The sequence below is a fragment of the Ursus americanus genome, chromosome 8 (genome assembly GCF_024610735.1).
Source record: "Ursus americanus isolate L20-20 chromosome 8, mUrsAme1.1.p, whole genome shotgun sequence".
NCBI classification, from domain to species: domain Eukaryota; kingdom Metazoa; phylum Chordata; class Mammalia; order Carnivora; family Ursidae; genus Ursus; species Ursus americanus.
The window spans coordinates 44,609,260-44,634,902 of NC_142134.1; the positions used below are offsets into that span (position 1 = coordinate 44,609,260).

At 37.2% G+C, this 25,643-nt stretch overlaps 1 protein-coding gene across 6 annotated transcripts in view; it reads right to left on the reverse strand.

Moving 5' to 3' along the window:
- The window catches only part of OCIAD1 (OCIA domain containing 1), a 30,965-nt gene that overhangs the window by 2,945 nt on the left and 2,377 nt on the right, over window positions 1-25,643 (reverse strand). For 2 of the 6 annotated variants that reach the window (XM_045815901.2, XM_087864140.1), the window contains exons 3-8: window positions 25,531-25,611; window positions 18,235-18,288; window positions 6,324-6,371; window positions 5,216-5,351; window positions 4,406-4,581; window positions 132-284 (exon numbers count right to left, since the gene is read on the reverse strand). In XM_045815901.2, the coding sequence (XP_045671857.1) occupies window positions 132-284; window positions 4,406-4,581; window positions 5,216-5,351; window positions 6,324-6,371; window positions 18,235-18,288; window positions 25,531-25,611 (648 nt within the window). Of the gene's footprint in view, window positions 1-131; window positions 285-3,799; window positions 4,582-5,215; window positions 5,352-6,323; window positions 6,372-18,234; window positions 18,289-25,530; window positions 25,612-25,643 lie in introns of those variants that run through there. The other 4 variants (XR_015725476.1, XR_015725475.1, XM_045815902.2 and 1 more) reach the window with 4 other exon arrangements.

Genomic DNA, 25,643 nt, shown 5'->3' on the forward strand with positions numbered 1-25,643 from the left:
TCTTTTAAAAAAAAGTTATTTTGGTTAATTGCTTGAGGAATTAAATCATGTATTAGTATAATTAATGTTTTTAACTAATGTTGAAGTTTCCGATCCTAAAGAGTAAAGTGATTCAGACTAAACTATCATACCTTCTTTTTTTGGCATTCTTTCCTGCATAGGCCTGACTGAGGGGTCAGTCTTATGTGTTAAAGTTACTTCATATGACTCTCTGTTCTTATTCCTTAATTCCTCATATGTAATATTTTTTCTCTTAGGACTTTCTTCAGGGTTGGGATCAGGTCCTAAAACAACAAACAGTTAATAAATGGTGATAAAAGGATTTGAATAAATCCAAAGCAACTAAATTTTCTAAATGTTTCTTACCTACAATAAAAGCAGAAAAAAGTAAAATAGTCAAATCACTACCACCATTCCAAAGGTATTAGATTTTCCCCAACATAATTACAAAATGAAAACTTTCTCTTACACTTTAAAGCTTTTATTTCTAAAATTTAATATCAACATAAAAAAATTAAAAAGTAACCACTGCCAGAAAAATGGGTATTATAATATATACCAGTGTAATTTATACTCACTAAAATACTAGTGTTTTAAACTGGAAAATTATTCACACTGCTTATTTAATTAAAAAGAAATATATCCTACTAGTAGCAACTGAACAAAATTTGACATCATATATATTTTACTTAGTAATATTTCCATAGCTGAACGTTCCTATAACCAGAGTCTATACATGAACAACTGTAACTATTAAAAAAAATAATGTGCCATCTTTATACTTAAACAAAAGTGCTTGGAAATAACTGTTGAAAGGTATAAAACATAGCCTTCGATCACTGTATGCATCATTTTTACTCAGGTCTAATGGAGCAATACTGAGGCAGAAAAAAGTGGCAATAATAATTTTGGCCAGGGAACCAGCATTTATTCTTTATCTCTTCCAAAGAAAGTTAAGGTAGCAATATATACCATCAAAGAGTTAAATATTGATGTAAAAATAAGTGATTACTCTTACTATTAGATGACAGGAGCAAATATTAAACATAGTTTACAAAATGTATAACCAGCAAAAAAGTCATATAAACATTTTAAAAGAAATGAACTAATAAGGCTAACATAAAATTCAGTCAACCAAAAGTCTTACACATCACTCCAGAAATAGTTTTCAAAGAGGTTCTTACATACAAATTAGGCACATCATTTTATTAATATAATCATTATTAATTAAAATAATTTTTTAAAAAGCAGTTTTTGTAGGTGGTATTTTGGAACTCTACAGTAAGGTCCCAGTGAAAAATCTTCAAATCAACATAACTACGCTTTAAATGTTTTCAAGCATAACCTTTTATTTTGCTACAAAGTATACTGCACTGATACAAAGCAAGAGGCTTTATATATTAGTTTGAATATTATACCATTCTTGAAAACTAAATTTTTGCTAAAAAAGAATACGAAGAAAAATATCATCTTACATTGGGTTTAAAAAGTACTCGCATTTCATTATTAATGAATAATTATTAAACTCATTTCCCTTTACCATAAATGATATTTTTAGAATTCTGAAGGAGACAATGTGTACTAGATTATTAGTTAGGAACCCTAAGTTCTCATTCCCACTTTGCCAACAATCAGTGAATGTCCTTGGGCAAATCACTAAACTTTGAATCTTGGTTTTCTCAGTTGTGAAATACAGACGTCTGACTAGATGATCTATCTCTAAAGTTCCTTCCAGGTCTAATACTTTTTCTCACTGAAAAAAAAAATACTTCTTTGTTTCAAAATTCTGTGACAAATAATGGAAACATAAATCAGAAGATTAGGGAGAATTTTTTCCACTTACAAAGCCCAATGAAAATATTCTGCATTGTGTAGGGAGCATGATTTACTGCTCTAGGAAGGTTAGAAAGAGCTGGAAGGAATAAAATATAAAACAGCAATGATTTCAATCTAACTGTAATAAACTATCTCTAAGTCTAACAGCAATGAAAGAGTGCTTTCTACTTTGAAAGATTAATAACTCTTTCAGTTCCTAATAAAAGAAAGCAGAACCAAACAGCGCAAACAGGACTTTAACAAAAGGGGAAAAGAGTCCTGGTAAGGGAGGACAGCAGCTAGGGCAAAAGCAGAGGAGGCCACAACTGGCCCATATGGAAAGTAGTCAAAGAGTGGCAAACTTGATTTAGAGAAGGGATTGGGAAAGCAGAGCATTGGATGGATAGATGGCTGCTCTCGAGGACATAAAATATATCAAAATATGGGCCTTGCTATTGTCTGTGGGCAGATACCAAAGGGCTTTTTTGTCTGTCTGCTTTTATTTGGAAAAGGAATTGTGCAACATAGGATGGAATTTTCTAATGCAAATGGAAGGAAAAATGAAAATCATAACAAGGGAAGAAGTGATGGATGGCTAGAAAACAAGTAGAATGGATCTGAACTTGAGGGACTAGGAAAATGAGAGTAGAATGGATCTGAACTTGAGGGACTAGGAAAATGAGAGATGCAGTGAGAACTAAGAACAGCTGCCTTTGAAGATAAATACTAACCACTCTCTAATCTGCTCACCTCCTTCCCTCTCTAATTGGGAGGTCTCTGTTTCCAAACATGGGGGGGGGGGTGGTCAAGACTCTCAACACCTTTCATCCACTTAAGAATGTCTTTAATTACTTTAACTTCTACTCTGTTTCTTCTTTTCCAAAATGTTAATACTCACTGCCCCCACCCCAACTTGCTCTAAAGCAATGCTGTCCAATATCATTTTCTGTAATGATGAGAAATGTTCTGTATCTGCACATTCCAACAGAGTAGGCACAAGCACATGTGGCTTTTGAACAACTGAAATGCTACAAAGCAACTGAGGAACTGAATTTTCAATTTGATTTAATTTTAATTAATTTAAATGGCCACATATATTTAGCGGCTACTTTATGTTCTAACCTACCTAAGAAGCCCTTCTACAACTTCTGCAACATTACTTGACCTATAATCAACTCCCTTCCCACTGTTTCCCTTCCCTCCCTTTAACCTACACATAGATCCAAATCTCTCCCATCTCAAGCAACAAAAATGTTCTTGTTCCTCATAGTTACTGGCTTATGGTATTTGCATTAAAACAAACTTTTTCAAAGAATATTCTATCCACAATCCCTTATCTAAAACTTTGTAGTCAGAAATGTTTCAAAATTCAGTTTCTCAGATTTTAGAAAGATGTCACAGTATATAGCTCGGTAATACATTACTTAATATCCATCCATCCAGAGGTCTGAAGCAGCAGTGCATAAGCAAACATTAAAATTTGTACAACAAAATGCAGGAAAAGTCATATTAAGATAAAGATTATAAATAGACTTGTGTCAGTTTAAGTCAGGGCTTGAAATGATTGTTAAGTCAGATTTCATCACTAGTTTAATTACAGAATAAGCTTTGTGGGGTGGCTGGCTGGCTCAGTTGGTAGAGCGTGCAACTCTTGATCTTGGAGCCATGCAGTCAAGCCCCATGTCAGAAAAATAAATAAATTAATAATAAAAAAATTTTTAAATAAACCTTTGTGGTTGTCAAAGTTTTTTTGGATTTTAGGATTTTTAGATAAGGAACTGCAAACCTGTACTTCCTAATTCTTCACTTTTCACTGCAAATTAGACTAAAGAAATGAAAGGAGGAAATGAACAACTGTTAAGAGCCTATGACTTGACAGGCATTACCTCTGATTACTTCATCTCATTCCCAAAGTTCTTTAACAGAGGTATCATCATCTCCACTCAAGAGATCAAGAAACTGAAGGGATCACAAAGTTACTTGCCTAAAGTCACATAGCTAGCAAATGTCAATCATTCAAATCCGGGCCTTAATCCAAAGTTGATGTTGTTTCACTTACATTCTGCGATCTTCAAAGCTAGTATTTACACAAACTTCACAAAGCATTTTCACATGGATTTTCTCACTTGACAAGAGTTCTGTAAGGCAGGTAATTATTATTTTTCTCACATTACAAAAAAGCTGAAAGCCTTTAAGACCAGCCTAACAAGTGTAACCTCTTTGAAGCCTCCCCATGGCCCAATTTACCACTTCTTTGCAATAATCACTAAACTTTGTTAGTATTTTTGATTAATGGGACATATTAGTAATTTTTCCTTATATTTCTATATCTTCTAACAGTCTAAGAGCGTTTCTCAAGGACAAGAATCAGGTCTTATTCATCTATACCTCTTTCATACCTAGCTGAGTGCCTGACACCTACTGGAAGTCAAAAAATGTTGAATGAATGAAGAAACAGATGAACAAACATGCTGAGTTTAGGCTGATGGTGGAACATACAGGTGATATCCAGCAGAAAAGGTCATCAAATAAAGTTTATACATACGTTGGACCATATAATGCTGAAACTCATTTCAAGAGAAGTTTCTACCTTGGGCAATATGATCAGTAATACCAGTGGGAGTAGATTCATTCATAGAAGCACTGAATGGAATTGGCTCATAATGAGGAAGCATCTCTTTTTCTATGTTGTCTGCTGCTGGAGACGTCACAAAAGATGAATGACCACTCAAATCTGAGTCGTATTTTGACTTCTGAGAATAGTGCCTGTAAATCATATTGTATAAGAAACGCAAATTATTGCCTACACCCTAAAAAAAACGTGTTATGGTACGAAAACTAGTTATCTTACTTTCTAAAGGAATTATGTAATTTTTACACGGTTATCTATAACAGTAAAATGAAGTCTTTCTCTCTGCCACAAAAACCTTAAAAATAAGTTTTGACCCATTTATACAACTTAAAAACGGCCACTCTTAATACAGAAGAGAAATGTATATCCAGTTTTCGAATTCCTAAGCTTTCAGAGATCATTTTAAAAAAAATATATTTTATTTATTTATTTGACAGAGAGAGAGACAGCCAGCGAGAGAGGGAACACAAGCAGGGGGAGTGGGAGAGGAAGAAGCAGGCTCATAGCAGAGGAGCCTGATGTGAGGCTCGATTCCATAACACCGGGATCACGCCCTGAGCCGAAGGCAGATGCTTAACCGCTGTGCCACCCAGGTACCCCTTTACTCCACATTTTAAAACAAAATAGTTTTAGCCTCCTGCAGAACGGCAAGTTTCCAACAGTCCTCCAGACTACACAATGTTTCATGCCCTGAATTATAGCAACATCCAGTTACAATTTTTTTAGCTAAAATTAAAAACCTTCAATAAATATCAGAATTTGGCCTACCCAGATGGTGAAGATCGCTGTGCCTGTCCTGAGCGTAAAGCTTCTCCAAGAGGGGAATTCTCAAGATTTTTGAACTTCTCTTGGCAAGTTTTCACGTAAGAAAGTTTTCCAGCAAAGTATCCCATGATACAAGCAACTTATTTGTAAAAATAAACAAAAAATGTGACTCAAAGTACCCATTTAAATAAAAATCCTAAAAGAACACTTTCTAAGAAATGTAATCTTAAATAGGTCTTGATACAGGAAAACTGAGATTTCCTGAAATAATGGTAAAAGTACCACATTAAATCAGATTCAGAGTACACAGCAAGATTCTGTAGATACAATTCACTTTCACAAAATAACATAATCCAAAATAAAACTGCTCCATGATACATAAATTTCACTTTATTAATTATTAATATAGACAGGAAAAATGTGGTAAAGGAATTAAAAGAGTTCTAGCCTAGTCAAAGGGATTTCAGGCTATTTCTTTTCCTGTAAAATGGGAATTTGCCCAGCTAATTTCATAAGACTGTTTTTAAAATTAGGTGCAACAAATTCCTTAAAATAATGAATTATGAAGTGGTACCTAAATGTGGCTACTGTTGCCTTATGTGTTTATTTCCAATATATAAGAGAGGCTAACCTGGAAAGATTCATAAAAAGTCTTGGGTGCTCTTTTTTAAAGGAATTTAGCTTCTTTCCTATAAACCACACTGTAATATGTAGATAAATTATGCTTATTTACATTTTAAAATGTAAAGAGATTTTTAAAAATTAGATTTAATTTTAAAAGACATTTTACTTCTGTAAAGCAAGACAATTTTTTCCTCAGAAACCAGAGAATTTATTTTAAAATACTATATATCTTTACAAATTATTTAGAAGTAATAGTTTTATTACATTATAAAAGAAAAAAATTCTCTTTCAAATAACTTGTAATTCTTAATGCTAACAATAAAATGCCCAAGTAGTTGACTAGTCCATTTAATGAAAAGTTTAAACAAGCTGGTCAAAACAAATAACCAAATAACTGTTATGAGTTAGACAAGACAAAACATTTGTTAAAAATTAATTATTTTACTTAGGCAAGAAAGCTAAGAAAACGAGTGTTGTCCATACTTACATATAAGTTTAGGGATGGAACCATATTTGGGATGACTTGAAAGGATTCCTAAAGATTAAAGAGTAGATATTTCTGAGTCACATTAATTGTTAGAGATAGACATATTTAGATAATTAAGATCTTTTATCTTTTATTAAAATAAAATAGGCTTATGCTAAGTTTATGCTTAAAGTATATAAGAAAATGACACAAATTATGGTAAAAAATGCAAGAAAACTATTTCTGTGAGCCATAATCTAGTCTCTTCTAACGTGAGACAAAAGTAATAAAAAGTTTAGGGGCGCCTGGGTGGCTCAGTCGGTAAGCGTCTGCCTTCGGCTCAGGGCGTGATCCCAGGGTCCTGGGATTGAGCCCCACATCGGGCTCCTCTGCTGGGAGCCTGCTTCTTTCTCTCCCACTCCCCCTGCCTGTGTTCCCTCTCTCACTGGCTGTTTCTCTGTCAAATAAATACATAAAATCTTAAAAAAAAAAAAAAGTTTAGCAATGCAATATAAAGATATATCTATTTCTCAGCAGCTTTGGGCAACCTGCAAAGATAAAAGGAAAAATCAGTACAGACTATCTGTAAGTACTACCTGACTACATCAGCTCTTTCCATTACCTCAGAGAAGTCTAAAACTACAGCTATTTAAAAGAGAGAACCAGTAAATTTAACATCAACAGAAATATGAAGAAAATCCAAAAGGTTCTACAATCTATTAGAATAGGTGAATTTAGCAAGATCACTAGATGCAAGGTCAATATAAAAAAAAAACACACACACAACAGAATTTCTGCATACAAGGAAACAAACCAAACATTTTTGAAAGATACAATTTATTATAGCACCAAAAAACGTCAAAGATCCACGAGTAATCTAATGAAAAATATGAAAGATTTGTATACTGAAAACTACAAAACTTCTGGAGAGAAATGAGAGCTAAATGGAGGAATAATACATCCGTGTCCATACAAGGAAAGACTAAATATTGTCAGTATGACAATTCTCCATAAACTCAACTATAAATTCACTGTAATCCTAATTAAAAATCAAAGAAAGTGTTCCTGAAAGTTGAAAAACTTATTCTAAAAATCATGTGGAAATACAAAGAGCTGAGAACCAAGGCAATATTGAAAAACAACAAAACTGAAAAACTGACTACCAACAAATATCAAGATCTATAATAAAGCTACAGTAATTAAGACTGTTGTAAGTACAAGAATAGATAAACCCATCAAAACCAGAAGAGAGTCGAGAAACACATCCACATAGTCACTTATGACAAAGGCAACACTGCATGCAGTGAACAAAGACAGTCCTTTCAAAATAGGTGCTGGGTCACCTTCATATGGAAAATGAGCAAAGGAAAGGAAAATGGAGGTGCTGGGTCACCTTCTTTGGAAAATGAGCAAAGGAAAAATGTACTTTTATCCTACCTCATACAATACAGGCATACCTCAGAAATATTGCAGGTTCGGTTCAAGAGCACCAAGATAAAGGGAGAATTACAATAAAGAAAGTCAAATCCATTTTCCTGTTTTCTAGTGCATATAAAAGTTAGGTTTATGTTATGCTGTATTAAACATGCAGTAACACTGTCCAAAAAATAAAAACAATGCACATACATTAATTAAATACTTTATTGCTAAGAAATACTAACAATCACCTGAGCTTTTAGAGTTGTAATCACTGATCACAGATCACCATTGCAAATATAATAAGGAGAACATTTACTGTGAGAATTGCCAAAAGGTGACACAGAACACGAAGTGAACAAACTCTGTTGAAAAAATGGCACCAATGAGACTTGTTCAAAGCAGGGTTGCCATATACCATAGATTTGTAAAAACCACAGTATCTGTGAAGTGCAATAAAGTGAAGCACAATAAAATGAGATATGCCTGTATTCAAAAACAATTCCAAATGCCTTTAAGTATGAAAGAAAAAATAAAGCTTATAGAAAAAAGCATAAGAGATTCTTCATGTCCTGTTAAGAGACAAAGATCTTAGAGCACAAAAAGCCTTCATCATAAAAAAAATGATAAATTGAGAGGGAGGAGTTAAGATGGCGGAGGAGCAGGAGACACCGTTTTCAGCCGGTCCTCCGAGTCGAGCTGGATAGGTACCAGACCAGCCTAAACAACCACGGAACCAGCCTGAGACGCAGGAAGACGCATCTGGATCTCTACAAATGAACATCTCCAGCGCTGAGTATTGAGGTACGAAGCGGGGAGCCATGAAACCGTGCACAGATATCGGAAGATAAACAGAAGGGGAAGGAGCCGCCGCGTTCGGGCACCGGGAAGCGGTAGCCACTTGCACGGGAGAGCGGGCGGGGCTCGCGGACGGCACCCGCAAAACAGCAGACTGAGACCGTGAGCCGGGTGCGCGCGCCACCAGGCATCTCGCGGAACACCGGAATCCCGGTGCGCTCACTGGATCCAGACTGACACCGGGAGATCCGGGAGCGCGCGCGGGGCGGCTGGCGGCTGGCGGCGTTAGAAACACAAAGGACAGAGACGCGCCGGCACTGGAAGTGAGGGCTGGGACTCCGGGTGTGGGGCGCACATCCCGGGACGCTGCAGGGTTGAGCAGCACCAACAGAAACAGAGTTAAAGTGGCCAGAACATTAGTAGAGAACGGGCCGCAATCCCTCTGTTCTGTGGCAGAGGCTGAAATTCGGCCGCTGCTGCTCTGACTCTCAGAAGAGGCACAGCAAACCGCCAGGGAAAGCCGCCAGAGAACAAAAGCCTGGAAATACCGGCTCACAGCGTGCCCATCCCCATCCCCCCTCGCAGGGGACGCCGAGACTCTACCCAAACAGGGTTGCCTGAGTATCGGCGCGGCAGGCCCCTCCCCCAGAAGGCAGGCTGAAAAATCAAGAAGCCCACAACCCGGGCGCCTGGGTGGCGGAGTCATTGAGCGCCTGCCTTCGGCTTAGGGCGTGATCCCGGCGTTCCGGAAAGGAGTCCCTCATTGGGCTCCTCCGCTGGGAGCCTGCTTCTTCCTCTCCCACTCCCCTGCTTCTGTTCCCTCTATCGCTGGTTGGCTGCCACATAAATAAATAAATAAAATCTTTAAAGAAGAAGCCCACATCCCTAAGATCCCTATAAAACAAGGGGCATGGCCTGGGACCCAGTCAATAATTTGGGCTCTGGACAACCCCGCAACGTCTCCTCATCAGAATGACAAGAAGGAGAAGCCCCCCCCCAGCAAAGAAAAGACAGTGAGTCTGTGGCCTCTGCCACAGAAATAATGGATATGGATGTAACCAAATTATCAGAAATGGAATTCAGAGTAACGATGGTCAAAATGATGAGTAGAATTGAAAAAACTATTAACAAAAATGTTACTGAGAATATAGAATCCCTAAGGACAGAAATGAGAGCGAATCTGACAGAAATTAAAAATTCTATGAGCCAAATGCAGGCAAAACTAGAGGCTCTGACGGCCAGGGTCGCAGAAGCAGAGGAACGGGTTAGTGAATTGGAGGATGGGTTAATAGAGGAAAAAATGAAAATAGAAGATGGTCTTAAAAAAATCCACGCCCACGAATGTAGGTTACGGGAGATTACTGACTCAATGAAACGATCCAATGTTAGAATCATCGGCATCCCTGAGGGGGTGGAGAAAAACAGAGGTCTAGAAGAGATATTTGAACAAATTGTAGCTGAAAACTTCCCTAATCTAGCAAGGGAAACAAACATTCGTGTCCAAGAGGCAGAGAGGACCCCTCCCAAGCTCAACCATGACAAACCTACGCCACGTCACGTCACAGTGCATTTCGCAAATATTGAAAGCGGCCAGGGCAAAGAAATTTCTCACGTACCAAGGCAAAGGCATCAGAATTACGTCAGACCTGTCTACACAGACCTGGAATGAGAGAAAGGGTTGGGGGAGCATATTTAAAGCTCTTTCAGAGAAAAACATGCAGCCAAGGATCCTTTATCCAGCAAGGCTGTCATTCAGAATTGATGGAGAAATAAAGACATTTCAGAATCGCCAGTCACTAACCAATTTCGTAACCACGAAACCAGCCCTACTGGAGATATTACGGGGGGTTCTATAAAAGTAAAAAGGCCCCAAGAGTGATACAGAACAGAAAGTCACAGCCAATACAAACAAAGACTTTACTGGCAACATGGCATCATTAAAATCCTATCTCTCAGTGATCAGTCTTAATGTAAATGGTTTGAACCATCCCATAAACGCCACAGGGTTGCAGATTGGATAAAAAGAAATGACCCATCCATTTGCTGTCTACAAGAGACTCATTTCAAACCCAAAGATGCACTCAGACTGAGAGTAAGGGGATGGAGTACCATCTTTCACGCAAATGGACCTCAAAAGAAAGCTGGGGTAGCAATTCTCATATCAGATAAATTGGATTTTAAACTACAGACTATAGTTAGAGACGCAGAAGGGCACTATATTATTCTTAAGGGAAGTATTCAACAAGTGGATATGACAATTATAAATATATATGCCCCCAACAGGGGAGCACCAAGATACACAAGCCAACTCTTAACCAGAATAAAGAGACATATAAATAAAAATACATTAATAGTAGGGGACCTCAACACTCCACTATCAGAAATAGACAGAACACCCTGGCAAAAACTAAGCAAAGAATCAAAGGCTTTGAACGCCATACTCAACGAGTTGGACCTCATAGATATATATAGAACACTACACCCCAGAACCAAAGAATACTCATTCTATTCTAATGCCCATGGAACATTCTCAAGAATAGACCATGTTCTGGGACACAAAACAGGTCTCAGCCGATACCAAAAGATTGAAATTATCCCCTGCATATTCTCAGACCACAACGCTCTGAAATTGGAACTCAACCACAAGGAAAAATTTGGAAGAAACTCGAACACTTGGAGACTAAGAACCATCCTGCTCAGGAATGACTTGATAAACCAGGAAATCAAAAATCAAATTAAACAATTTATGGAGACCAATGAGAATGAAAATACAACAGTCCAAAACCTATGGGATACTGCAAAGGCAGTCCTAAGGGGGAAATACATAGCCATCCAAGCCTCACTCAAAAGAATAGAAAAATCTAAAATGCAGTTTTTATATTCTCACCTCAAGAAGCTGGAACAGCAACAGAGGGACAGGCCTAATCCACGCACGAGGAAGCAGTTGACCAAAATTAGAGCTGAAATCAATCAAGCAGAAACCAGAAGTACAGTAGAGCAGATCAACAGGACTAGAAGCTGGTTCTTTGACAGAATCAATAAAATTGACAGACCACTGGCAAGACTTATCCAAAAGAAAAGAGAAAGGACCCAGATTATTAAAATTATGAATGAAAAAGGAGAGGTCACAACGAACACCATTGAAATTGGAAGGATTATTAGAAATTTTTATCAACAGCTATATGCCAATAAACTAAGCAATCTGGAAGAGATGGAATCCTTCCTGGAAACCTATAAACTACCAAGATTGAAACCGGAAGAAATTGATTCCTTAAACAGGCCAATTAATTATGAAGAAATTGAGTCAGTGATAAACAACCTTCCAAATAACAAAACTCCAGGCCCGGACGGTTTTCCTGGGGAATTCTACCAAACATTCAAAGAAGAAATAATACCTATTCTCCTAAAGCTATTTCAAAAAATAGAAACAGAAGGAAAGCTACCAAACTCATTCTATGAGGCCAATATTACCTTGATCCCCAAACCAGGCAAAGACCCCCTCAAAAAGGAGAATTACAGACCGATTTCCCTAATGAATATGGATGCCAAAATCCTCAACAAGATACTTGCTAATAGAATCCAACAGTACATTAAAAGGATTATCCATCACGATCAAGTGGGATTCATACCTGGGATGCAAGCGTGGTTCAATATTCGCAAATCAATCAGCGTGATACATCATATCAACAAGAAAAGACTCAGGAACCATATGATCCTCTCAATCGATGCCAAAAAAGCATTTGACAAAATACAGCATCCTTTCCTGATTAAAACCCTTCAGAGTGTAGGAATAGAAGGTACATTTCTCAATCTCATAAAAGCCATCTATGAAAAGCCTACTGCAAATATTATTCTCAATGGGGAAAAGCTGGAAGCCTTTCCCTTAAGATCAGGAACTCGACAAGGATGCCCACTCTCGCCACTATTATTCAACATAGTACTAGAAGTCCTTGCAACAGCAATCAGACGACAAAAAGGGATCAAAGGTATTCAAATCGGCAAAGAAGAAGTCAAAATGTCTCTCTTTGCAAATGACATGATACTCTATATGGAAAACCCAAAAGAAGCCACTCCCAAACTATTAGAAGTTATAGAGCAATTCAGTAACGTGGCGGGATACAAAATCAATGCTCAGAAATCAGTTGCATTTCTATACACGAATAACGAGACCGAAGAAAGAGAAATTAGGGAATCCATCCCATTTACAATAGCACCAAAAATCATACGTTACCTTGGAATTAACTTAACCAGAGACGTAAAGGACCTATATTCTAGAAACTATAAATCACTCTTGAAAGACATTGAGGAAGACATAAAAAGATGGAAAGATATTCCATGCTCATGGATCGGAAGAATTAACATAGTTAAAATGTCCATGCTACCCAGAGCAATCTACACTTTCAATGCTATCCCGATCAAAATACCGAGGACATTTTTCAAAGAACTGGAACAAACAGTTCTTAAATTTGTATGGAAACAGAAAAGGCCCCGAATCTCCAAGGAACTGTTGAAAAGGAAAAACAAAGCTGGGGGCATCACAATGCCAGATTTCGAGCTGTACTACAAAGCTGTGATCACAAAGACAGCATGGTACTGGCACAAAAACAGACACATAGACCAATGGAACAGAATAGAGAGCCCAGAAATGGACCCTCAGCTCTTTGGGCAACTAATATTTGATAAAGCAGGAATAAACATCCGGTGGGAAAAAGACAGTCTCTTCAATAAATGGTGCTGGGAAAATTGGACAGCTACATGCAAAAGAATGAAACTTGACCACTCTCTCACACCATACACAAAAATAAACTCCAAATGGATGAAAGACCTCGATGTGAGACAGGAATCCATCAAAATTCTAGAGGAGAACATAGGCAACAACCTCTATGACATCGGCCAAAGCAACCTTTTTCATGACACATCCCCAAAGGCAAGAGAAACAAAAGATAAAATGAATTTATGGGACTTCATCAAGATTAAAAGTTTCTGCACAGCCAAGGAAACAGTCAGAAAAACTAAGAGGCAGCCCACGGAATGGGAGAAGATATTTGCAAATGACACTACAGATAAAGGACTGGTATCCAAGATCTACAAAGAACTTCTCAAACTCAATACACGAGAAACAAATAAACAAATCAAAAAATGGGCAGAAGATATGAACAGACACTTTTCCAATGAAGACATACAAATGGCTAACAGACACATGAAAAAATGTTCAAAATCATTAGCCATCAAGGAAATTCAAATCAAAACCACACTGAGGTACCACCTTACGCCAGTTAGAATGGCAAAAATAGAAAAGGCAAGAAACAACAATTGTTGGAGAGGATGTGGAGAAAGGGGATCCCTCCTACATTGTTGGTGGGAATGCAAGTGGGTACAGCCACTCTGGAAAACAGTGTGGAGGTCCCTTAAAAAGTTAAAAATTGAGCTACCCTATGATCCAGCCATTGCACTACTGGGTGTTTACCCCAAAGATACAGACATAGTGAAGAGAAGGGCCATATGCACCCCAATGTTCATAGCAGCAATGTCCACAATAGCTAAATCATGGAAGGAGCCGAGATGCCCTTCAACAGATGACTGGATTAAGAAGTTGTGGTCCATATATACAATGGAATATTACTCAGCTATCAGAAAGAACGAGTTCTCAACATTTGCTACAACATGGACGGCACTGGAGGAGATAATGCTAAGTGAAATAAGTCAAGCAGAGAAAGACAACTATCATATGATTTCTCTCATCTATGGAACATAAGAACTAGGATGATCGGTAGGGGAAGAAAGGGATAAAGAAAGGGGGGGTAATCAGAAGGGGGAATGAAACATGAGAGACTATGGACTATGAGAAACAAACTGAGGTCTTCAGAGGGGAGGGGGGTGGGGGAATGGGATAGACCGGTGATGGGTAGTAAGGAGGGCACGTATTGCATGGTGCACTGGGTGTTATACACAACTAATGAATCATCGAGCCTTACATCGGAAACCGGGGATGTACTGTATGGTGACTAACATAATATAATAAAAAATCATTAAAAAAAAAAAAGAAAAGAAAAGAATCTCTCTGCTTGGAAAAATGATGGTGGTGAATAAAATCAATCTATTTCATTAAAAAAAATGATAAATTATACTCTATCATATTAAGAACTATAGTTAATCAGTGGGAAAAAATAATCACAATATATACATCTGACAAAAGACTCACTTCTAGAAGATATAGAAAACCCTCATGAAACCAACAGAAAAAGACAATCCAATGAAAAATGTACAACAGAACTGAACAGACACTTCACCAAAAAAGAATATATTCAAGTGAGCTATAAACAAAAGAAAAGGTCCTCAACTTCATTAGTCATTGGGGAGCTGCAAATTAAAACCACAATCAGTATTACTGTTCACTCACCACAATGGCTAAAATTCAAAGGACATGAAACGAGCAAGTGTTGGTGATAATGTGACACACAGAACTCTACTAATAAATTGGTATGAGAGTATAAATTGGTCCAAACAATTCAGAACGTTGGGCAGTATCTACCATAGCTGAAAATATACATAATTTATGACCCAGCAAAATGTCTACCAAAAGATGCTGTATTCATAGCAGAACCATTTGTAATAGTCAAAACTAGAAATTACCTCATTGCCAATGTACAACAGGATGGATAAACTGCTGTGGTATATTTACACGGCAGAAAACTATATAGCAACAAGAATATGTAATCTATAATTACATGCAACAATGTGGATGGATCTAGTGATGTGCTAGAAAACCAGCTTTCCAAATAAAAAGCTCTGATTTGTAATGTCGGTCAATTTCCATGGAGAGAATACTTGCACCATGACCAATTTCAAGCTATCAATGGTTTAAACACTGGCTTGCCAAGTTGTTGAAAATTTAACAATCAGCTTTCTGGAAGTGATACAAGCCAGTTCTAGCATGCCACTGGATGAATCTTACAACGTTGAGAAAAGGTATACAAAAGAATACTTAATTGTAGGATTTCATGTATATGAAGTATAAAAACAGAACTAAGTTACGATATTAGCTTCAGTTACACAACTGCAGTGAGAAAAAGGAAGATGGTAACAATATCCCCCTTCATTCAAAAGAACTGTTCCTCCATTCTGTCACCAAATAGTTACAGACCACTTACAACACAGACACTACATACTACAGAGTAGGAATATAACCGTAAACAAGATGTTCTCTTTAGCTCTCACAGAGTTTTTACAGTTTTGCCCTCTGATCAGTGCCAGAGATAGCCCGTTTCCTAAGAGGAAGTAGCAAGAATAGAGGCAAATAGACTTGTTGAAGGCTAATTCAATACTCTTGGCAACAGATGGTTGCATTAATTACGGTGGCAGTGCAAATGGAGGTACACAGTTTACAGAGATATTTAAGAGCTGGACTAGAATGAACATTCATTGGGTAAGGCAAATAAGGGGTAGAAGTTAAGGATAATGCCTCAGTTTCCTAGATGAAGAGTGATACCATTCAGACATGGGGACAACAGAGAAACTGATTTGGAAGGAAATGAATTCAGTTTGGGATGAAATCAGTCAGTTTGAAGAGTTTGTAAGGAGGACCATCCATGTGAAGATATGCAGAATATGGTTCCGGAGCAGATATGTAGGGTATGGATAATCATAGGGGTTTTAAAGCAATAAATCGTCCTAAAGCCCACATTATCACTGGGTAATAGTTTATACAGACTGAAGACTGAAAGTCAAAGCAGAACTCTGAAGAATACAAGTGGAGGATGAAAACCCACATTAGAATATTAAGTACCAAGAGGTCATGAATTTTTGTCTTTTAGTGCTATCTACCAAAAACAGTGTATAGTACATACTAGACACTCAGAAAACACGAAAAAATGGAGTTGCCGCCAGCAGGAGAAAAATCAGAATATGCTGTCATGGAAGCCAGGAGAAGAGAACTGTTTCAAAGATTGGTTAAGGTCATATAACCACCAAGGACAAAAACCGCCCATCGAATTTAAGCAATAAGGAGGTTGTGTTGGTAAACTTTTAAAGTGTTGGTAAACGTCAGAACATATGCAAAATCTTTTCACACACATTGTAATGGGTTTAAAGAAGTACAAAGCGAAACGCTCATTTGTGAAGTTTGGCTTCAAATCCAAGACAGCTGGGAACAGTTGGAAAGGGATATGAGGGAAGATTTTTCTTTTTTATATTTTCAAGTTAGAACAGACCTGGGCATGTTTAAATGTTTTGAAAGAAAGGGAACAAGTAGTGATGGAGCAGCTAAGTCTATGTTGAGTATGACACACTGTAGATGAAAGCATATACAAAATATTAAGCATCCTGATTAAATGCAAAATGTCTTGGTGGATTCTGAACTCCTTTTCTAAAGTCTTCCCAATTTCTTTTTTTGAGACTGACTTTATTAGAACACTGCATCCAAAACAAATCTTCAATACAACTTAACAATAATAAAACCCCTTAATCCTGGGAAATAGTTACATGAATAACACATCATTCAATGTTCTTTTTATATTTTTATTCCAAATTATCAAAACTTCAACAGTAACAACTCTGACAAAATTATAATATATAATAAACATTATTCCATAAACTAGGTTAAATCACTTTCAGCAATTCTTTCTAAAAAATGGAGGGGCACCTGGGTGGCTCAGTTAGTTAAGTGTCCGACTCCTAGTTTCTGTATAGGTCATGATCTCAGGGTCATGAGATTGAGCCCCAAGTCGAGCTCTACGCTGGGTGTAGAGCCTGCTTAAGATTCTCTGTCCCCCTCTCCCTTTGCCCCTCCCCTCGACTCACATGGATGTACACACACTCTCTAAAAATAAATAAATAAAATCTTTAAAAAATAATAAAAATAAGTAACAAAAAATGGATTACTGAATTCTACTGTTACGGCTCCAGGCTCAGACCTTACAATCACAAAGGAACACTTTGGAACAACATCATTGATCATGGTATGACTTTTGCAAATGAAATCACAGAAGCATAAAGTGCCATTGATGACAAGGCAAATAATCACCAAATGGTGACAAGAAGATTTTAGCTGTACAAAAAAATTCGTACAGTTTTTACAGTTATAGGTTATAGGTTCTAACATTTTCAGTGGGATTCACCCTATCTGAGAACAGTTATATCACAATGTATCTGCAACTAAAAAAAGGGAATTTCTGCTTCAGTTAGTCATGTGTGTAATTAGTTACATAGGAGCAAGGCACTGTAATATTCACACCAATAGAATTTGGGACAGAAAGTGTTCCCAACCCCATTACTATAAGACAAAGTTCTGGTTTAAGGAGCTAGGGAGCGACTGATCTTTAAACCAGTGCGTAAGAATCATCTGGAGCTTGTTAAAACACAGTCTTAAGTCCTACCTCAGAGATGCTCACGGATGGGGCCCATGAATTTGCATTTCTAACAAGATCCTAGGTAATAGTGATGGCCTGCCTAGACCAGGTTTTTCCCTCTACCTTCCTGCAAACCTTCTGCAGGTTTTTTTCGCTCTTGTAGATTGTTAATGTTGCTACAGTGTCAGAGAACATCAAATTCTCAAGTCAACATATGAGCCAGTGGGTCCATGGAGACGTAATTCTCCTGATACTGTAGAAGTGTATCAATGATCATGTTTAATATGACACTTTATCTAAAAATCAGGAAAATAACATAAAAAAATAATGATATCCAAAACGCCAAATAAATTTGAAGTTTAAATATTTACCTTTACTAATTAATCCTTGAGTAATCAACATACTTGTTGCAGCCAAGGGCACAGCTAAAGAAGGAAAAAGAACTTGTCAACATCAACAAAAGGAAAAGATTTTGTCTGAGTTCATTAGAATAAATATGTATCAGTATAACCATCTAGGAAGATCTTTAAAAGATTTTTCCGGGGCACCTGGGTGGCTCAGTTGGTTAAGCGTCTGCCTTTGGCTCAGCTCATGATCACAGGGTCCTAGGATGGAGTCCCACGTGGGGCTCCGTGCTTAGCAGGGAGTCTGCTTCTTGTTCTGCCCCTCCCCCCCCACTCATACTTTTTCTCTTTCTCTCAAATAAATAAAATCTTTTAAAAAAGAGATTTTTCCATTTTTAAAAGCTGTATTATAGGGATGCCTGGGTGGCTCAGATGGCGAAATGTCTGCCTTCGGGTCAGGTCATGATCCCGTGGTCCTGGGATCGAGCCCCATGTTGGGCTCCTGGCTCAGCAGGGAGTCTGCTTCTCCCTCTCCCTCTGCCTCTCCTCCTGCTCATGCTCTTTCTCTGTATTTCTCTGTCTCAAATGAATAAATAAAATCTTAAAAAAATAAAAATAAAAGCTGTATCACATAGTAGAAATATAAAAAAAACATTTTAAATTAAAGTAAATATTACAAACATTAAACAATGTATTTCAAGAACCATCTAGATTTGGCTTTAAAAGAGCCACTCATTAGTATCACCATTTAAGACAACATACTAAATAGGGACCAAAAGTCATTTCTGAGTTAGAGTAAGGGGGAATAAATGAGAGGCAAGAAGTATTATTACAAATAGTAAGAGCCACTACTGAATTACTAAATTCCATGGCCGATGCTAAGTGCCTTACGTACATTTTCTCATTTACTTTTTACCGCATCTCTAAGGTAGAGGTATTTTTTCTTAATTACTGCCCTTTTAAAGATAAGAAAATTGAAACTCAGAGATGTTAAGTAATTTGCTCAAGGCCACAGAGCTACTTCAATGGCAGTTCCAGATTCTAATTGTCTGATATCAGATCTCAAGTTTTTAAGTTCTGTAGTACGCTGTAGGAACCAAAACACAGGAAGTATTTGTCCACAATTATATGGTGACGGGGCAAGAATACACAAATATATATCTTAAATACTAAAGTTCTTTCTTCTAAACCAGTGAATTCCTTAAAACTAAGTGAAAATATTACATAATGTAACACTGTGTCAACAATACTTAATTTAAAAAATCTACATATATATGCATATTAACCCAGAGTGAAAAATCCAAAGCTCTCCATCATAATCTCAAAGGTACTCATAATTAAAAATCACTGTTTTTTACACAAGCACTGTCCGATAGAATTTCCTGTAATGATGGGACTAGTCTCTATCTGTGTTTTCCAATTAGGTAGTGTGCAAAAAGGATTTAAAATAGGGGCCCGGAGGCTGCTATCCTTAAAAAGACCTCCTTACAAGGTCCTCAGCTGATTTGTGGGAACATGACTGGTAAATAGTTCCCTACAAGTGATATAAAACTTGACCTGAATGATAAGTGGCTCACTGTGCCTAAACTGCTTATACAAATACAAGCTGAACACCTGCTTTCCTTCTGAGAGTCTGGAATTTTGGTGCTTGCTAGGCTGAGTGTATGTGACCAGCCCCCAGTAAAAACCCCAGGCACTGAGTCTCTACTGAGATTCCTTGGTCGGTAACACTTCACTCACATCGCAACTCATAGCTGGAGAAATTTACCATGTCCTTTTGTGTGTGACTCTAGTAGCAGAGGAGTCTTGAAAGCCCGTGCCTGGTCTACTTGGTCTCTTATGGACTTTATCCCACACTCCTCTCCTTTTGCTGATTTTGCTTTGTATCCTTTCTGCTATATGTTATTTTTAATTTAAATAACTATATGTGGCTGCTACATTGGATGGCACAGTTTCAGACCAGGGGTTGGGAAATATTCTGTAAAGACCCAGATGGTAAATATTTTAGGTTTTGTGGGCCACAGGTCTGTCTCATCTACTCAACTGCCATTTTAAAGCAAAAGCATTGAGACAACAGTAGACAAATGAACACAGATGTGTTCCAATCAATATTTATGGATGCAAAAATATGAATTTCATGTAATTTTCACATGTGACAAAATATTCTTTTTTTTCAACCATCTAAAAATAAAAATGTATAAACTATTCTTAGCTCATGGCCATACAAAAACAGATTTGGCCCTTAGGCTATAGTTTGCTCCACTCTGGTCTAGACCATATGAGCAATTCAAGAACTAAGGTAATTAAGATATTTGAATTATTAGAGATCTCATGATTAAAATCCATAACTTTGGCATAGGGCATTAGCTTTGCCATCAGACACAATCTGCAGAAACCCCAAGGTTTGAATCCTTGGTCTAATACTTATGAATGGATTTTACTTTTGCTAGAAAAATGCTTTCTTTAAGGTTGGTTGGTTAAAATACTGTATGTATTAACATTTAAGGTTTTTTGAAGGACGAGTCCCTTTTCATTATAGCATCAGTATAATTTGTTATCATTTTTCCCCCTTCGGCTTGATTCAGGATTGCAAACATAAAGCAATGAAGAATCATACAAGGATAAAAGGTGTTGAGTCAGTTGGTCATCTCTACAATGGACAGTGTTGTTCCCATTTCACTTTGTCCTTAGGTCAAAATGGTAAAATGCAGAAAGTAACAGTTTGGTTAAGAAGATTCTAGTACTAGTTATGCCATTCACTACTATGTCTTTATTTATTAAATCAAGTCTTGACTTCTTTTCATGCTATAAAAGATAATGGATTAGAACTAACATGTCTCATGTATTGTGTCACAGTAAAAGAGAATGATAAAACTAAAACAGCTTCAGAGATTATCTAGTCTTTATTCTAACCAGAGTAAACTGATATTCAGAAAAAATAAGTCATGTACTCAAAAGCAATATAGATGGGGCACTTGGTGGCTCAGTTGGTTAAGTGGCTGCCTTGGGTCAGGTCATGATCCCAGGGTGCTGAGACAGAGCCCCGTGTCAGGCTCCCTGCTCAGCGAGGAGTCTGCTTCTTCCCTCTGCCCCCCCACTCATGCTCGCTCTCTTTCGCTCTGCTCTCTCAATCCATGTTAAAAACAAACGAACAAACAAACAACACAGGTAGTTTATGGTAGAGCCGGGACTAAACCAAGTCTCCTGACCCCCAAATCCATGGCCTTTTCCATTGCACTATGTGACTCTTATCTCAGTGTCTGTTAAATAATCTGTTTCCTTAGGCAAACCAGTAATAGTGCTGACCAAAAGCTATTTTGAATTATGACCCCAGTCCCAACCGTATACAACATGAGGACCCCTAAAATTCCTTAAACTCTTCTCTTCTTACAACAACCTGCTATTCTAAATTCATAACTGTGTTCAACTGAAACTTTTGTTAATCACAGTAGCACTAATAGCCATTTAATACAGAGCTTAAAACTTAAAAAATAAATTGAATTAATCCCCACAATAATCCTTTGAAATGAGTTTTTATCCCCATATAGATTAGGAAAGTGAGGCATTCAGACATCAGGTGCTTGCCCAAAATCTGAAAGCTAAGTGATGGAGCTAGGATTGGGATCCAGACAGGCACCAGAGTCTACACTCATCAATCACTATACTGTCTCATTAGAAAACCAATAGTATACAGGGGCACCTGGCTGGCTCAGTCAGTGGAGCGTGCAACTCTTGATCTTGAGGTTGTGAGTTTGAGCCCCATGGTGGGTACAGAGATTACTTAAAAATAAAATCTTAAAAAAAAAAAAAAAAAACCCAGTAGTACATGTATATTATTCACAAAATCTATAAATGATGCATAAAACCAATATGAATTCATATACCTTTTCAGTAATTCCAGAGGTTGAGAACTACTGTAATATGTAATACACATTAAACTGATGCTTTTATGTAGATTCCTTCATTACCTATACGTATGGGCACAGATATAACCGATTTGTGGTTAGTGCACAGGACCACAATTTCAAGAAATGGAAATAAGATCCCTTCATAGTTATATTTTAAAACGAAAAGAAAGTAGATTAAAGTAGAAATAAACAAGTTACTTTGAAGAGAATGAACCCTAGATCAAATCTAATTTTAAACCAAGATGAATATATTTAATAGATCTAAAAAAATGTGTAAAAATTACCTTAGTAAGTAGTTTTTCTACTCATTCCTACTTTCATCACATCTTTTTTAAAATCAATGGACATAAGATGATACTCTCCAAAGTAACATGGATTCCATTAATTCATTTATATGAAGTTAACATACTGCATATTTAACATATGTAAACATGCACATCCTTATGTGAAGATACAAACGTTAATGTACAAAGTTACCTAATACACGACTATTAGTTCTCCTGATAACACTATGCTGAATTGCCTATTGTCTGTGGTTACAGCCAAGGTTCTGTGTTTTCCATGCTTGATGTTACTGCAATATGCAACACCTAGCCCGTTTTAAAAGTAATCATTACTTATTAATGTACTAATATAAGTTATTCAGTAATTTTCCAGTAATCCAGATATACTATACAACTAATAAGCTGCGTTTTAGCCTCTCCTTATTGCACACTTTCTAACTTGTGATTAATCTGTTTTATTTTTAAGTAATCTCTACACCCAACGTGAAGCTCGAACTCACAACCCCAAGATCAAGAGTTGCATGCTGTACTGGATGAACCAGCCAGGCTCCCCACGATTAGTCTGTTTGAACACACAGGATTACTGAGGCTCCTATTGTTCATATACTACATGTCCTACTTTTAATAGTCAGGCATACATGAGTACTCTGCCTATTGATCACTGCTCTTCAATACTCTTAGGATTATGCTATTACAGCTATTTAGAACGTTAAACCTGTACAGTAGCTTAAACTTATCAGCCAGAAATTAATCTAGACACCATAGTAGCTATGTGGCCATGAGCCCAACAGTACAATGATCCCAAATCCCTATCCACCAGACTTGTCTTCTTAATTCTGTGTCAACAACAGACATGAAAATAGACCATTTTATCTGTCTACTCTAGGCAATCCACAAAGATAAAAGATCTGTTGCCAGAGTACAATTGAGTTCCCTGAGAAATTATTCCCAAACTATGAGCCATGAGAACTTTTTACAGGTCCCTGGTCCATGATGACTATGGATCTAAAAGAATTATTCTCACCTGCATATGTCCATCATCATCTAATGCTTACTCAGGTTCTTTCTAGCTTGAAAGCTCTGTAAGTCTGAATATTTGAATGGAAGATAAAATGCACAAGATTATATGAGAGCTCCTATTATCTTTCTGGTCTATGTTGATTCTTTTACTACCACTTGTTGCCTTACCCATGAATGCCACCCAAACTTTTGTCATGTATTCTACCATTCCTACATATTAACCACATGATAGATATTATCAGTTTTATGCTTTTATTCCTACACTTAATTCCCTGAATTCACCAATACAACTATACCTCCAACCCTAATTTCTCACATACACCTTTGCTTCTCTCTAGTTGCTTACACATCTTCTGCAATCAAATGTTGTACCAGGAAAGAGTGTCCAAACTAGTTTCCTCCTTCGAACAATAACTCCTACTGATTAAATATCTTTCAATCAGTAATGTCATCACTAGTCTCCTAAGATGGGTATCTTGAAAGTTAATACCCCTTATAGTTAGTTAATTTAAAAATCCTGTTATGTATCATTTAAAAAAAAATCTTCCAATGCCACCCCATCTTCTGCAGTCCAAATGACACTACATTCAATGACATCTCAACAACTCTATGCCTGAGTTACTGCCAAAACCTCCCAACAGACTTCACAAAGCGTAACTTCTCATCCTTCTAACCCATCCTGCACACTCCTACCTAACCTTCCTTTTAAAAATTTGCAAACCAACCCCCTGGCCACAGAACTAAAAGTATATAATGAATCAAATCTTTAACTTCTTGGTATTGTTTATTTTCTACCCCCAACAAAAGACCTCCATTCCAATCAATTCAGCCTCAAGGCTCCAGGAGAGATCAAGTTACTGTAGACTGTCTTTGCTCACTACTCCTTTCATCTAAATGCTCCTTCAACCCCATTTTCCTTCATTTACCTCAAGTCCTATTAGTTGTTAAGTCTCATTTGTTGATAAGGTCTTTTTTAGCTAAATCAACTCCAATTAATTTATCCCTTTTTAAAATTCCTACTGCCATTATGCACTTAATCCTTCTCCAAGTATTAGCTTGAAATATTACTTTACGACAAACACTACATCTCATAAAACTTATCTTCCAAGCACCATAAGCATAAATGCCAGGCCAACTGATGAAAATTTACAGCTTCTTTAATTACTTAAGTTGCCCCTTCCCTTTCTAAAATTCCTTTGCTTTTGTTAGAATTACTTTATCTGAGGGGCACCTGGGTGGCTAGGTTGGTTAAGCGTCTGCCTCCTACTAAGGTCATGATCTCAGGGTCCTGGGATCAAGCCCCATGACACCCTGCCTCAGGTTCCCCACTCTGCAGGGAGTCTGCCCCTCCCCCTTCTTGTGCCCGTGCTCTCTTTCTCTCTCTTAAAAATAAATAAAATCTTTTAAAAAAAATTACTTTAATCTGAAAGGACTACAGTGACCAGATGAAGCAACTTCAGGACTCTGTTCAAAAGTAAGATTCTATTATGCTGCTTTCAACACTCCCTGTATAAAAAAAAAAATCTTCATGTACAAGGTCCCTAGTGTACAAGGTCCCTAGTGTACAAGGAGCTAGAAGTGTAACAGTATTTCACAATGATAAGGTGGAAACTAACTAGGGTTTATCATATAATAGTCAGAAGCCTAAGAGTTAAAATCACAAGCTTCTGTCTCAGACAGACTCGGCTTCAAGTCCAGACATTACAACTTACCAGCTGTGTAACACTAGGTAATTCATTTAACATCTTTAAACTTCCATTTCTTCATTTGTATGGTGAGGGTACTAGTTATCAGTCTAACTGGGCTGCTTTTATATACTCCATGTACACTCAGTAAATGCTAGCTATTATTGTTACCAACAAAATTAACTCATGGTCTTGAATAAAGTTCTAGAAATTATTACTTTAAATATGTACAATTTGTTTCCCTTAACCTCCTTTAGCAGTAACTACACTACACTAAAAGTGTGCCATTTTTTTCAATACAAATCACAATGATTTCAGGTACTAAACGTCAATTTGTTGATTAGAAAATTAACTTACATCTGAACCAGAAGCTTTCATGATTTCAGGTACTAAAGGTCAATTTTGTTGATTAGAAAATTAACTTACATCTGAACCAGAAGCTTTCATCATTGCACTCTGCGAAGACTCTTCTTTCTTCCTCTGTTGGAATGTAATCAGCCCCTATGTCTTTTTACCAAGGAAAATTGGCAAACATTAAA